Below are 14,887 nucleotides of genomic sequence, written 5' to 3'. Positions count from 1 at the left end.
ACTCCTGTTCTGAGTTTAATTAAGAATACCCACAGACAGCTGTTATGTGTGCTCTAAAGCAGTGTTTATACTGCAGGCGTAGATATCTGGTGTGGTTGTGAAGCCCTGCTTGCAGCTGAGCCAAAGGACTATGAATCTGGGCCAGCCAGCACCAGGCTGGCACTCTGTGATAACAGCCAAATATAGTCAGAAGTGATGAAGGGCAATCAAACATCGTTCAACACCAACCTAGAGCTAAAGCCATCACACCAAGTACAAAACTGAATATATGGTAGGAACCACATGTGACTGCAGGTAATGAAAACAATGGGTGCCAGTATGGGCTCAAATTGTGGTCATAAATATTTTGTACTTGTAAATCAGTTTTGTACTTGTAAATCAGGATTTGTATATGTAAAAAGAATTTGTGTGTGTGTAAAAAAGATTTGTATGCGTAAAAAGCATTTGTTTGTGCGTAAAAAAGATTTGTGTGTGGACTTAGCCAAAAAATAAGTGTCAAACTCTGCACTCAAGTTTCAAGTTTCAAGTACGAATTTTGACCCTATTTTTCGACCCTATTTTTCTTCCTTTCATCTGATTGGTCAATGTCATGTCAATCACAAATTTAACTATCCAATCAGAGAACAGATGGGTTTGGCTGTCAGAGGGGTGCTTTATGGAGCTTCAGGTCCTTGAAGGGTAATACAGTTTGAAGCTGGAGGATCTCTATATAAATATCCGATAGAAGCTAGGTCACCTAACTCAGCGGTCTCCAACCTTTTTTGCGCCACGGACCGGTTTATGCCCAACAATATTTTCACGGACCGGCCTTTAAGGTGACGCGGATAAATACAACAAAATAAAACTAGTACCGGTACCGAAAAAAAGAAGATTTATTCATAACACACGTGAAAAGACACAGGAAAACCGAGTTAACGATAAAAACGATAACAAAATAACGCTCAAAACCGATTAAAACCCTGAAAACCATACATTTCACACCTGAGCCTCAACTCTCGCGGCCCGGTACCAAACGACTCACGGACCGGTACCGGTCCGAGGCCCGGGGGTTGGGGACCGCTGACCTAACTTACAGTAGCTGTTGAAAGGATAAAGTTGTGGTATGTCAGTGGTTAGAAAAACCATTACTTTAGGATTAGATTAACACAAAGTCAGGGCTGACCCGGGACCATTGCTGAGAGTCACAGTGCGCAGCATAAAGGTCCTTTCACATCAGACGCAGCATGTGCTGCTAATGCTAACGAAAAGCCAAAGATCCAGAATTTGTTGTGCTGGCTGCTGAGCTCTGTGGGTTTTTGCAGCAGTTTAACCTGTACTAGATGCACCTGCTCCTTGTCGTAAAATTCTTCATTTTGGCAATTTCCATCATGCTTTTAACTGAATGAGTTATATATATATATATATGGGTCTCAGTGACACAAATTTCAACCTCAGATGGTGAGCATAAGACCATATGAAGGTGTCCGCAAGCAGACTTGCCCATGAAAACACTATACCAAAATGCACCAACTCTGCATATGCACTTCAAACTGACTTTACGCAGACCTCAAAGAACTATGACAGGAATATTTACTTTTCAATGTTGTCTGTAACCAAGTATAATGTCCATGTTCAACTCAGATACATTCCTGTTGTGATAAGTTGCATTTATGGTTTGGAAATGGAACCATCAAGAGTATATGTCCCGATATACATCCTTTACCAGCAGGATGTATATCAGCATGTATTTGGAGAATGCTAACCTTTTATGAGGAAAACTGGCTTCCCTGCAAGAAAATCTAAAGAACAAAGGTGGGGTTTTGTTTGATTCCAGATATATCAGGATATATCTTATTCAGGAAATTGAAAAATAAAAAGTGCTTAGTTTGCATGCTCTTCCTGTGTCAGAGTGGATTCTCTCCAGGTACTCTCGCCACAGTCCAAAGTCATACATGGGGTTAGACATATTGGTGATTCTAAATTGACCATAGGTGCAAATGAGAAAATAATAATAATAAAAATAAAAACGTCAATAAATTCAGCTGCTGTAAGAAACAATTTTCCAAATACAGTATAAATAAAGTATTTTGCATTGCATCACATTACCATTAGTAATTCAAAATTAGCCACAGATGTGAACATGAGTGTGGATGCTCTCTGTTAGTCCTGTGAAAGACTGCTGAGTACTTCTCTGAACACCCAGCTTATGACAGCTCATGATACACCAAGTTAAAAAAATAGATGTATAGATGTAATTAATAGGCAGTGGAATGCCTCTCCTATATCAGCTCTTCTGCTACTTAGTAGTAGTAGTGCACTTTGTAGCCTCACTGTTACCTATAGAATCGAGTTAAAAAAACAAAAAGCACCTGAAAGCTGCACTGTGTAAGGCTAATTAATAAAGGTTATTTCATACTGCACCCTAACCTTTTTGAGCCATAACATAGTTTGTTCTCTTTCTTGATGTAAATGTGTGAGCACTAATGTATCGACAGGATTTCTTTTTCTTGACTTCTCTCCCAGTTTTCGCTGATGTAATGAACCGGGGGCTGGAGAGGCTTTCATTTCATGCCTTAGCATGAAATGAAAGCTTCATTTTTTCCATCTTGCAACCTGACTGCATGATCACCAATTCTGCAACACCTTTCAAATGAAGACTGTTAACCTTCACAAATAAAAGACAAACACTGTGACCGGGACATGCATCTTAACTGTTGTGCAATTTCAGCTTCCTATTTCAGTAAATGCGCTCCTTCACGTCGGTGCTGCCTCGTAATCAGCTTTCAATCCTGCATGTGCAATTTCTGGAGACTTATTTGCCATCAGCACTAAAAAGTAGCAAACATTTTTTAAAAGTAGTCTGTCGGCCCACTTCACAGCGACCACAAATGGATGTTTATCACTGTAGTGTACCTTGGCCATTCCCTACCATACACCCTCTCTTGCTGTGCCACTTGCGTGCCCGGGGGAATTCTTTAATCCCCATGCTGTGTGGCAGCCGTAGTGGCACTGTGTGGGAACAGACTGAAGCTGCACACAATAGACTCCCTGCGGTGGCTGAATGTCTCAGTTTGTAGTCCCGCAGGGTTGCGGTACATGTGTAGGAAGGCACGGGTCAGAGCTGGCGATTCCAATCGCTTGTTTACCGGCTGTTTCCTGCCAGCTTCAGTTAGGCCCCAGAAAAGTCTAAGGGGGTAGTTGAAATAATGGCTGTCACTCAAAAGCACCCGTGGGAGAAGCGAGAACATTATTATAAAAGACGGTTATAACAACCTGGGAAATTGAAACTGGATTGCAGCGGGCTTCATTTTCTGAAATTTGGACAGGTAGCTTTTTCACGGTGACTAATAGGCTTTCACTGCCAAGTCACAGCAACTTCCTCCACATTCAGCCTAAAAGTTCAGCTCCTTCCTGCCTGTAGGGAATGGATAACTTCACCTACAGGATAAGGTGATATATTCTAAGCTGCCAAACCCAATGAAGCTATACAGGTGCAGACCCCCATGGGACCAAAATGAGCAATGAGCCATTCCCAGACAATAGAAAGAAATGGAAATCTTTTGTATTGCCATGTACCTCCATAACATCATTAGGCCAACATCTCTGTGATATGGGACCACTGAATCATTGTGACATAATCACATAACATAACTGTAGTTATTAAATTCTTCACAACATCAGCACAGGGACGCTTTTCTTTTTGTGGGAAAAATGCTACAAAAAGAGACTCCTTTTTACATTTGGACTTTTACTAATTATTTATTTATTTTTTTTACATCAAAGAAAATCTTGAATTTAAAAAAGAATTTGGGATTGTATACCATCTGGGTGTAGCCACATGACTGAGAAGGAACATAAAGAACCTAGAACGGCTTGTGTTTCGCCGACTTCATAGAAATACTAAGATATATACTGTGTTTTGCCATAGAGTCTAAAATTACCTAGTTAATATTACCAGTCCATTTTCTCCAACTCTATTCAGTCTGCAACACTGTACAGGTGACAGTCATTTTGCAGCAACCTTGTCACTATTTGTGTAGGAATATGTGGTTGTGACTGGACTCTGAATGAATTTGTGTTTATGTAGACCAGGGGTGTCCAACTCCAGACCTCGAGGGCCGGTGTCCTGCAGGTTTTAGATGTGTCCTTGATCCAACACAGCTGATTTAAATGGCTAATCACTTGAGGCCTGGAGTTGGACACCCCTGATGTAGTCACCGACACTGATACCCAGCATTCCCTTTACACTGCCAGGTTTCCATTTTCCAGTGTAGTTCACAGTAGGATGTCAAGGAAGTGATCTGCTCATCGCTTTGTCATTAATGGCCAGTTGCTAGTGGACATTGTAGGCTTCTGTTGCCTTGGTACTCTTCTAATGTGTTTAGCATTCACTGATATGTCATATATCTTCTTAGCTCTCACTGGTTGGTGCTTCAGTGGCTTGCCTCAAAGCTGGACCCAGTTCATGTCATCAATGGTTATTCTGTTAGCAGTCATTTGAAGTCTCTTGGTGATACTGACTTTCAGTGGTCTCTGGTTGCCATGTGACTGCTAGTTGCTTCATGTCTGGATGCGCCTTAAGAAGATGCGTCAGGAAGCAGAATGTTCTCCATCATCAAGTTAATCATGATGATGAGATTCCAAAAGAAAGGACAACACCATCAATACAAAGTAAAGATAGGTTGAAGATAGATACTCAGCTTCTTCATAATAACACCCTGCATATGTAACTTTGTAGCTGATAGCCGAGTAAAAATCAGAAGTTAAAGTAAGTACAAGTACACTGACCCATCTGTTAAAACTGTTGTTAAAGCTTTCGGGTTTCCATACTAAACTAATTTCCCCTGCTCCAACCCTGGAGATCTGTGTAGATGTGCTGACTGGAACAAATGCAAAAATGTCAGATATTTGCATTCACAGAAGTAATAAAAGGCCTAATATAAAAATCAAATGACTTAGATGACTGAATGGAGCTCAAAACAAATGAAAGTGTGGATGTGATGGAGAGAGCTGCACCCTTTAGGGAACCAACACAGTTCCTGTCATGGTGGAGTAGAGTTTCACATTTTGGTTTCCTTGTTGCCTCCTCTTATAGATCCTCTAAAAAGTTTGACTCAAAAACAAACTTTTGCACTGTCTTCCTGCTTTTCCCCCCCAAATCCTTTTACCTCCACCTGAGTGATTGCTGGCATTTCTGCTTCAGACACAGCCAAATGATCTGATCTTTTAATCTTCTTAAAGGATTGCAGCAGGCAGTCTTGCACATAAATCACACTGAGCTGCTATTACACCAGGACTTAACTTCTCTCTCAAAACTACACATGCCACAACAAAAGACTTACAGTCCAGCACCGACGCACACATATGTGAGTGAGTCTGAGGCACCTGTATATAGAAAGGTTGCAGCTATCACATCTATTGCAGTTTCCTTTGGACAGTCCTGGGAAGTTCTATTAAAAGTCACCTACATTTTGTCTGTCTAGGTACAAATGTCCTGCTGTTTGATGAAGGTGCCTGGTGTGATAATGCCGCTGTGCTCTTATAAGAACAAATGAGGTATTATTGAGGCTCCGAGAACACAAAGGGAACAAACTGGACAGTCAGACAAATGCACAGGTTGAGAAACTGTCCTGAGGACTAAACAGCACCACAGTGAGTCACTACAGAGCGACATGGTGTGAACCGAATATCTGCTCTCTCTAATGTGTTTGTTCTGTGCCGCAGTTTTGATCTAACAGTCTTACAGTCTTTTCTCCCTGTGTGTTTTCTCACTTTTTATCGACGGCGGACTACAGCATGCTTGCTCTTGATATTTTCACTAGCGAATCAATGAACAGCAGCAAGGCAGCAAAGCTGCGATCAAAGAACATGGCTTTCTGTCACCAAGGGTCTAATGACACTTGGCAGAGCTCACTGATCGATGACCATTCAGAGCCCAGCGATGGCAGCTTCCACATGTGGTCAAAGTCACGCAGCAGCAACACACACAGGTCAGAACACACTGAATCAAAGAAGCAATGACGCTAATGAAAAACGATTCTGCGCTCTGACTTTTTCATGACAGGAAAACAGCAATTCAGTCCAAGTTGTCTACTGTACACTACAAACTAAACAGGAAAGTTTGTTCTGTATTCGGACACACTGAACTAAAAGTGCATGCTGCCTTTTCAATTCGCACATCTATGGTTTCCTTCTGCCATCTAGTGTCCATCGCAAAAACAACAGCCCTCTCTTCATGCTGTGTCCCAATTGAACTGTGTATACCAATTGCAAGTATATACACATTTAAACATATGTATATGACTGTGTACAAATCTTGAGTACTTACTAGTATTTTAATTCGAAGGAGCCAGAATTTCTTGTCTTTATAGAAAAGCGGACTTGAGCAATAGTTCTCCAGGCTTTCTGAAGTTTTTCTTTGAACATTGGCTGCTTATTCCACTCACTTTCTGATCATTTCCAGAGGACTGCTTTTGTTTGCTAGGCCACTTAACATTGACCTATCAATCATTCAAACACAGAAAAGGCACCTAACTAAAATGTGAACCAGTGTTGTGTCTACAGATAACCTAAAAAGAACAAATTGTATCTTTAGGCACTTTGATACCAACATGCTGTTTCCAGAGAAAATAATTTGTTCCCATTTCTTTTATTGAATCTATAAAAAATTAATTTCCATATGTGTTTGCACATTTTGAAAAATCATAATTTCCATTTTTCTATCAAAATATAAAGAAATGAAGGGTGGCTAAAGTCTTTTAGGCAGGACTCTATATGCCACAGTCGTTTAGACTATTACAAAAGAAGGGCAATTTCTCTCATTAAATGAAAACATCTGGTGATCTTGAAACAAATAGCAATAAGCAGAGCAAATACTGTGGATTAGCTAGAATCCTAAATTACACAGGAATGTAACAAAATTAATCTTCCTGAAGTCCACCAACTGGTCTCATCAGTTCCCATGCTTTTTTGGACTGTTGTTAAAAGGAGATGCTACACAGTGGTAAACTGGTAAATGGGGGTTTGTATCTCCTCCTTGGATTCAACCAGACATTTTTGACTTGTTAGACAAATATGCAAATAACCTAAACTATGAAAGCTTTTTTTTTTTACTTTTTTAAAAATTTTTCTTAAACATTTCACATGCTTCCTATGGTTTATTTTTTAAATAAAATATATGGGTTCAGTTTGGACTGCGTGTCATTTACCTTTATATTAGATTAGCAAAACTGTGACACAAAGAGTGCAGTGGGTTGCCGAGTTGAGGATCCACACCATGTCAGAAAAACAAGTATGGAGTAATTCTTTGGTCAACAGAAAAATAAAGAAGTACAAAATATACTTTAAATGTATTAGATAGCGGATACGAGTCTCACCATTTTAATTTAATCCCAAGTAATACGCTGGGATTCGTCAATTCAAATGAGAATATTTGAGTTTACTTTAAATGCAGCTTGACTTGTAAGTTCAGCAACATAAGTCCTGAGTCCTCTTTAAATGTGTTGAGTTCTGTTTGGGTTTACACTGTACTGAAAGTATTGAAGTCAGCCAGTAGGAAGACAGCATTAATTCAAAATCATTAATTAAGCATTAATTAAAAGTCATTAGTGTTTGATTTTGCAGCCTTTCAACAATGTGCTTTACATTACTGTATTAGTCCAGAATAAAAATCAACATGCCGCAGCTTAAAGGTTATTATTCATACACAAAATTTAATTTTGCTTGTATGCTGGCCCTGAAGTGCGAAACACAAAGACAAATCAGAAAACACGACATTTCAGAAAAAGAAAACAAAATCACAACAACAAAACAAACACAACAACATTTTGTGACTGTGTTTCATGATGCAGTGATTTTCCTTTTTGTCTTTTGCACTTCGTCAAGATCAATTATTGCTTTTCAAAATACATAAATATCACAGTAACATGAGTATATTTCATTGAGTTACTTCATACTGTAACTCAGTGACAAGAGTACAGTAACTACTGGCAGTATGCAGGTCTAACAGGATTAGCTTCTTTTTCTTCCTACATTGTTGTGCACTAAGGGCGTGCAGTGAAACATGCTGTAAAGCATCACAACAGTTTCTATAATCGACAAACGGTTAATGTGCTCGATCATTCAAAAACATGCGAGAGAAAGGGGCTCATGCTTCACGTCAACTCATTGGAAACTGTTAGTCGGTGTCAGTTAGTGAGACGAGTGGGCTGTGAATGAGAGCCAGGCAGGGTTATCACCATGCACAAGACACACAGGAGTGGAGATGGGAGAGGCAGATGAACTACGACTGATGCTTCATGACAGACACAGTAAGTACATACCCAGAAAGAGCCTCTTAGGGATTCTGACCTCCTCGTCCTTAATGTCTGTGGCTACAGACAAAAAAAACAAAAAATATATAGACAAAAAAGAAAAAAATAGAGCTTGGTTTTCTTCAGCAAAGCTGGAGTTGATCTTTGTCAAATTACAGAACTCACTGATTCTGTGATTTGTTACACCAGTGATCTGTGAGGTTAGGAGTGTTCCCACCTGCTTAGCTTCCTCAGATGCATAACCTTTATAGCTAATAAACAGCAATCAATAAAATTTAGAGTTCAGTAATGTAACTTAATTAATCCTTTCATCAAGGTGTTTTAATCCACCTTTAAATCCACAAATCTGGTGACATCTGCAAAGTCCAAAGTTCTATTTTTCCAATCGTCTTACATTCCTTTTACTTTATTTGTTTTAGCATTTATTGCACTAAGCTTGCTCATCTTCACAGCTTCTGCTGCACTGCTGGCACAGTTTTTTGTTCCATAGGAAGACATAAAATAGCCTTCGTCATGTTATTCTTTAAACGTAGCCGTTACTACCAAAGGATCCATAAAAGCTCCATAAAAGCATATTTCACACACAAATCTATTAGCCAGACCTTGGAATGAGCCGACATCTGGCTTGGTGAGGACGATGTTTATCTGTAGTGTCACATGTACTTGACACGGGCTTAATATTTCAAGATGGTGTGATGCAGAGCTGTGACGCTTTCAAGCTTTTCAGTTATATTTTCAATAACAAATATTTCTTTAACTACCCCACACAAAACAAAACACAAACAAACGCACACATACACACACATTTATAGGAACATGTGATGTTGGGAAAATTATTTTAAACATTGCTTTCACCTCTGAACCAGCTCCGAGTTTGGATTCAGGAGACAGACACGCTCTTTGCTTTTAAGATTAAGCTAAAAATTAAAACTTTCCTTTTTTCAATATATAATTGAGGCTGGATCAGGTGACCCTGAACCATCACTTAGTTGTGATGCAGTAGGCCTAGGCTGCTGGGAGCTTCCTGGTGTTTCTTCTTCACTCCCTTTCACTCTCTGTGTTTATACACCACTCTGCATTCAATCATTCGCATTAATCACTTCCACAATGGAAAACAGCCGCCCCCTCACCCCCCAACTGGTCACAGCAAATGGCTGCCCCGCACTGACCCTGATTCTGCCAGAGGGTTCATCCTGTCAAAAGGAAGTTTTTCCATCCCACTGTCACCTAATGCTTGCTCCTAGGGTGTCGTCTGACCGTACTGTGTCTCAAAACTTCTAAAAAACAAAACAAAAAAGAGTTTAGAGTACAGTCGATGGCCGTGACCCAAGCATTGCAGACCAAAGATGAAAGAGAGCAGCACGATATCATCTACCAGAGTATTTGTTTGTTTTCATTTAAATGAATATGCTTGGCATGATGTGTATTTATTGATCAAGTTAACGTTGACTGGTAACGTTTTAATTGCGTGACTACAATTATAAAGTTCACAATGCTGAGAAAATGAACCCTGTAGCCTCCAATGTATTTGTTCCTTCAATTTTGCCGATAAACTCACTATACAGTCCTCCGGGTTACAGGAAGCAGTGAATGATTGTGGATTAAATACACACATTTGTACAAAAACTGAAAAATAAAGCCTTTAGCCCTGACTTCAGTATTTAAGCTAAGCCTAACAATCTAATCTAACTCAGCAGTTAATTTTTTTTTTTTTTTTTTTTACTTTGTTTTTCACATCTTAGGTTTACTTCACTGGAAGTTTGGAATTTCTCTGACAGTTGCTGCTTGGTGTAGACACTTAAACATGAAGCTACACTGCCCTACTGAGGCAAAATGCACTAACTACACATTTGGCCAAAATACAAAAAAACCTGGCACTAAACGGTCCCTCTGTCTCTCTCTGAGCGCTGTTCACTGAGTGAATGAGCAGTGACTGACAGAGGCCAGCTGTGGAAGAGAAGAGAGAGACAAGAGACTTCCTGTTGTTTCAAACTTCCTCTGTGTGATCATTTTAGATGTCAGATAGCAGAATCACAGGACAGCTTATTGTTTTTCTCGTGTGTTTTGCAATCAGACACGAGTCTGAAGCTTCAGTTAAAGTAACAAAGCCCAAAAATGTCATTACATTTAGTAAAATTAACAATCTATCCTAAAGGCTGATGGATAAAACTTGTTTTATTGCACTGCACTTCCTGACATATGCTCCAGTTATATTGACAGGCTGATATTATTGGCCGGTATTAGCTTTTGCTAATTATCAGCATTTATAACAATTGAGAAATGAACAAAAAAAAAGTTGACAGGAGAAACATTGTGTTGATGTTGCACAGTTTGTCCACCAGAGGGCAACTGTCCTGTTAGCAACAGCATTTCAAATGCCACAACCAGCTGATCCGGCTGCAGTCGTACTGAGCGTAAAGATAACTGTGCATTTAAACTGTACTGTTGTGCTGTTTTAGCAGTGACTCATAAAGATAGAAGTACACAATACGAATTTTAAGCAAACCTGTCTATGTATATTCGCTGAAGTATCAGATTTTAGAGTCGCCAACTATTGTTATCGACCTAAAAAGAAATGTGTGAGGCTCTGATTATAAAACAGTGTCTCCATGTTTTCCTTTTACACTGGATTATATTTAATCCTGCCCACACTAGTTTAACTGATACTCTCCCATTATCTGACATTGAGCCTCTTCATATTAGCAGCCAGGTTTCCTCGAAGTAAGCAGGAACTTGTAGCACGCCCAGCACGGCGTATCAGACAACAAAGGGCAGCTGTTTGTGTTTGTTTACAAAGGGATAAATGTCACAAAACAGAATTAAGCGTTTCCCTGTGTGGGTTATGAATAACTTTATGACAAAAATTACAAAATGTAATCACCTTAATGTCAGTAATCAGCCTGGAAAGTTTCATGGTTAGTAATATATTTTACCCCATCATCCTATATCACTTATTTGAACTAAGCGCAATATAAAACCAGCTTCAGAAAGCTTATTTTATATAGTTTTAGAAAAAAAAACCTGCACAGGAGATCACAGGCAACAATCACCAGCCTCTCACACACTCTAATCTGAGCCTTATCTGCACTGTAAAGTGGCACCGCCTGGGTGTTCTGACCTAAGAAGGAGCGCCTCTTCGTGCTGAGTTCAGTGGCCATGCGGACGTTGGTGCACAGGTTCAGCATGATGAGCATTGTGCAGATCATGATGATGCTCTGCCACAGCAGCAGCGTCTCAAAGTAGCGTCCAAATCTAAAGAAGAAGAAAACAATATGTGGATTTTAAGATTTCATATTTACCCTACGGTTCTCTCACCCATTTGCTGGTCACCAGACCTTCAAGGGGACCTATTACACTCATTCCTAAGTGCATATTACACCATATTCATTCAAATCATTGAATTCTAATCACATCTAAGGCCACAGGTGTATAAAATCAAGAGGCTAGATATGCAGAAGGAACGGGTCGCTCTCAGGAGCTCAGTGAACTCCAGTGTAGTACACTGATGGGATACCGCCTGTGTAACATGTCCAGCTGTAAAATTTTCCTTAGCTTTTAGTGGTTTTATAACAAAAAGGAAGCGAATGACAGCAACTCAGCCATGAAGTGGCAGGCAATGTAAAATCACAGAGCGGGGTCAGCAGATGCTGAGGGGCATAGTGTGTAGAGTCGTTACAGACCTCCAAAACTCATGTGGTCTTTGGATCAGCTCAAGAACATTTCATGGAGAGCTCCACAGAATGGGTTTCCATGGCCCAGCAGCTGCATCCAAGCCTTACATCAACAAGCACAATGCAAAGCCTTGGATGCAGTGGTGTAAAGGACACCACTGGATCCTAGAGCAGTAAGGTCTCTGGAGTGACAAATCACATTTGTCTTTCTGACAACCTGGTGGACGAGTCTGGGTTTGGCGGTTGCCAGGAGACCGATACTTGTCTGACTGCAGTGTACCAAATGTAAAGTTCAGTGGAGGAGGGATTATAGTGTGGGGTTGTTTTTCAGGAGTTGGGCTTGGGCCCTTAGCTCCAGCAAAAGGAACTCTTACTGCTTCAGCATGCCGAGGATAAGGGTGTGGAAAAGGTGTGGAAGAACTTGGCTGACCTCAACCTGAGAGAATACCTCTGGGATGACTTAGACGGAGACTGTGGGCCAACTTTTATTGTCCAACATCAGCATCTGGACTCAAAAATGTGGTTCTGGAAGGATGATCATAAACTTCTATAGACACACTCCTAAACCATGTGGAAAGCCTTCCTAGAAGAGTTGCTATTGGTGCAAAGAGTGGGCGAAATCATATTAAACTCTATGGATTAAGAATGGGGCGTCACTTACGTTTATATGCGTGTGAAGGCAGACGAGCAAATACTTTTGGCAATACAGTGTATTAATGCTTGGACTCTAATAGAGTAGCTTTGCATGATTAAAGCTACTTTTAGCTGCTCACTTATTCACACAGGGTTGCCACAGCGCTGCATACTTAATCTATTGGATTTTTAAACCTTCCTGACACAACCGCCAAGGGATCTGTATCTCATCCTGGGACTGAACCAGGAAACTTTTGCTTGTTAGGCAAACATGCAAACTACTGCACTACAGAGCCACAATGCACGGCTCTTATCTTAAACTGTGTATTTTTGTGCCTCGGGTTATCCACATTATATGTACAAGTCTCTACATCATTATTTCTGTGGCCTCATTTAATATCCACCATTATAACCACTGTATAAAAAAAAGGAAAAAAAAAGAAAAGGAAAAGCGAGTCTTGTCTGCTATAAGTTGAATACTGTTCAGAGATAAAATACAGTTTGGTGTTTAACAGTAACCAGCAGACTGTTTGCAGTGCATTCAACCCAGCAGGCCGCTTTTCCTCTATGAGTCGGTTAACATGCAGTGTAAGAGGATCTCTTCTTTTTTTAAAAGCTGAATATAAGAGAATATCCGAAGCCTCCCATAACAACCTCACAAGCTCTCAAAGGATGTGAGAGTCTGTTACCTGAAGAGTATCCTCAGGATGTTTGCCACCAGCAGCACCAGGCATACGTAGGTGGAGAAGCCCTCTGCATTCTGGGTCAGGCGGATGTCTCTGTACTGGGGGATGTAGGGCACCACCCCACCGAACACCATGGCACCGGCAGCGACCCACGCCACCAGGTTGTTAAACACGGTGAGGATCTGGTCAAACAACTCATCTTCCATGCTGTTCGTCGGCGGAATAAGCGAAGAGACGTCAGCTGGCTGTCAGTGGCTCTAGAGACTATTTTTGGCTGTTGATCCTCCTCCGGTTCCTCGATGTGGCTTTGAGATCGGGAGAGAAGCATCCGTGTTTTCCACGCATGACTGAGAAAAAGCAGCTAATGCCACGCCATCATAAACAGAGCCGTGAAGCACAAACGACGTATCCGGGGCTGACGTTACAATAGCGGAAACAATGAGCAGTAAACAATGAGCTTCCGTACAAAAGCAGCGGTTGTGCAGTCACTGCACTACGGTCATTTACTCTGTGTTTCCCATTTCCTTGACTCAACACTGCTGATGCTTGTGAGCGTTTTAGCACGGGCTGAACTTAAGTCGTTATAGGAAACACACGACTCTCCTGAAAATGTATAAAAAGCCCCTGAAATGTGAAGAAACCTGAAATGAAACAGCATTTTTTGTTTGCGGTGTCCCTACATCACCATTGTTTCTTCTTCGCTGTCCTGCCCGTCTGTAATGTTTCCCAACACTTCCTGGAACGTCTCACGTCATGCGCTCAATCAAAGATTATCCAACTTGATCAAGATAGTTTACACACAGGCAAACTGTATGTGGCTAGCTAGCTAGCAGGTTAGCTAAAAAAAATAATAGAAAGAATAAAAAAAAAGAAAATAAAAGAAAGAAATAAAAGAAAGAAAGAAAGAATTTTAACATATTGTAGCGGGTCAGGGCTGTTCGGGATTTTGTTTCGACAGTTATGTTTTGTTGTTCTGTTGCCATGGTTACAGGTGACGCTCTCTCTGCGACTGTGTGTTTCCGGGTGAGAGAGCGCCTTTTTTTGTTGTTGTTGTGGTGTGCTGGTCTGCCTGTGTTAATAAACGGCTGTGCTCCCTGGCTAGCTCACGGGAAGCAAGACCAAACGATACCTCCGTCTCCTCCTTGTCTGAGCTCGCCAATATAGTTTGTGTCAGCTGTTTGGCAGAACGTGAATGTTATGGTAATTTTGGGCTCTGACTCTGTAGCTACTTAGAAATGGCTTCATAAGTAAGTAAGTAAGTAAAGTTTATTTATATAGCTTTCACAGACATATGTCACAAAGTGCTTTACAAAGTAAAAACATAATACAGTCATAAAATACACCATAAAAACCCTGATCTAATTAAAAGCTTTTTGAAATAAAAATGTCTTTAGCTGCTTTTTGAAGGTCTCCACTGAGTCCAAACCCTGTAGAAATAGGGGAAGTGCATTCCACAGTCTGGGTGCAACAGCTTGGAAAGATCGGTCCCCTCTGGTTTTAAAACGAGTGTGGGGGACCACTAAAAGGTTTTGGTTTGATGACCTCAGGTTACATAAGCCTTTGGAATTGAGGATTAAAAAATTTAGGCCCTCACTTCAACCTGGAC

At 40.6% G+C, this 14,887-nt stretch overlaps 1 protein-coding gene across 2 annotated transcripts in view; it reads right to left on the bottom strand.

Annotated features, from left to right (window-relative positions):
• Positions 1-14,107, bottom strand: part of slc66a2 (solute carrier family 66 member 2) — a 47,890-nt gene extending 33,783 nt beyond the window's left edge. Inside the window, exons 1-3 of one of the 2 annotated variants that reach the window (XM_084920185.1) lie at positions 13,285-14,107; positions 11,410-11,543; positions 8,301-8,351 (exon numbers count right to left, since the gene is read on the bottom strand). In XM_084920185.1, coding sequence (XP_084776311.1) covers positions 8,301-8,351; positions 11,410-11,543; positions 13,285-13,487 — 388 coding nt within the window. In that variant the 5' untranslated portion in view covers positions 13,488-14,107. The remainder of the gene's footprint in view (positions 1-8,300; positions 8,352-11,409; positions 11,544-13,284) is intronic. The other variant, XM_084920186.1, reaches the window with a different exon arrangement.
• Positions 14,108-14,887: the final 780 nt, after the last annotated feature.

Source organism: Perissodus microlepis, chromosome 22, assembly GCF_051167445.1.
Source record: "Perissodus microlepis isolate ML-2025 ecotype Zambia chromosome 22, ASM5116744v1, whole genome shotgun sequence".
NCBI classification, from domain to species: Eukaryota; Metazoa; Chordata; class Actinopteri; order Cichliformes; family Cichlidae; genus Perissodus; species Perissodus microlepis.
This window is presented reverse-complemented; position numbering and strand designations above follow the sequence as displayed.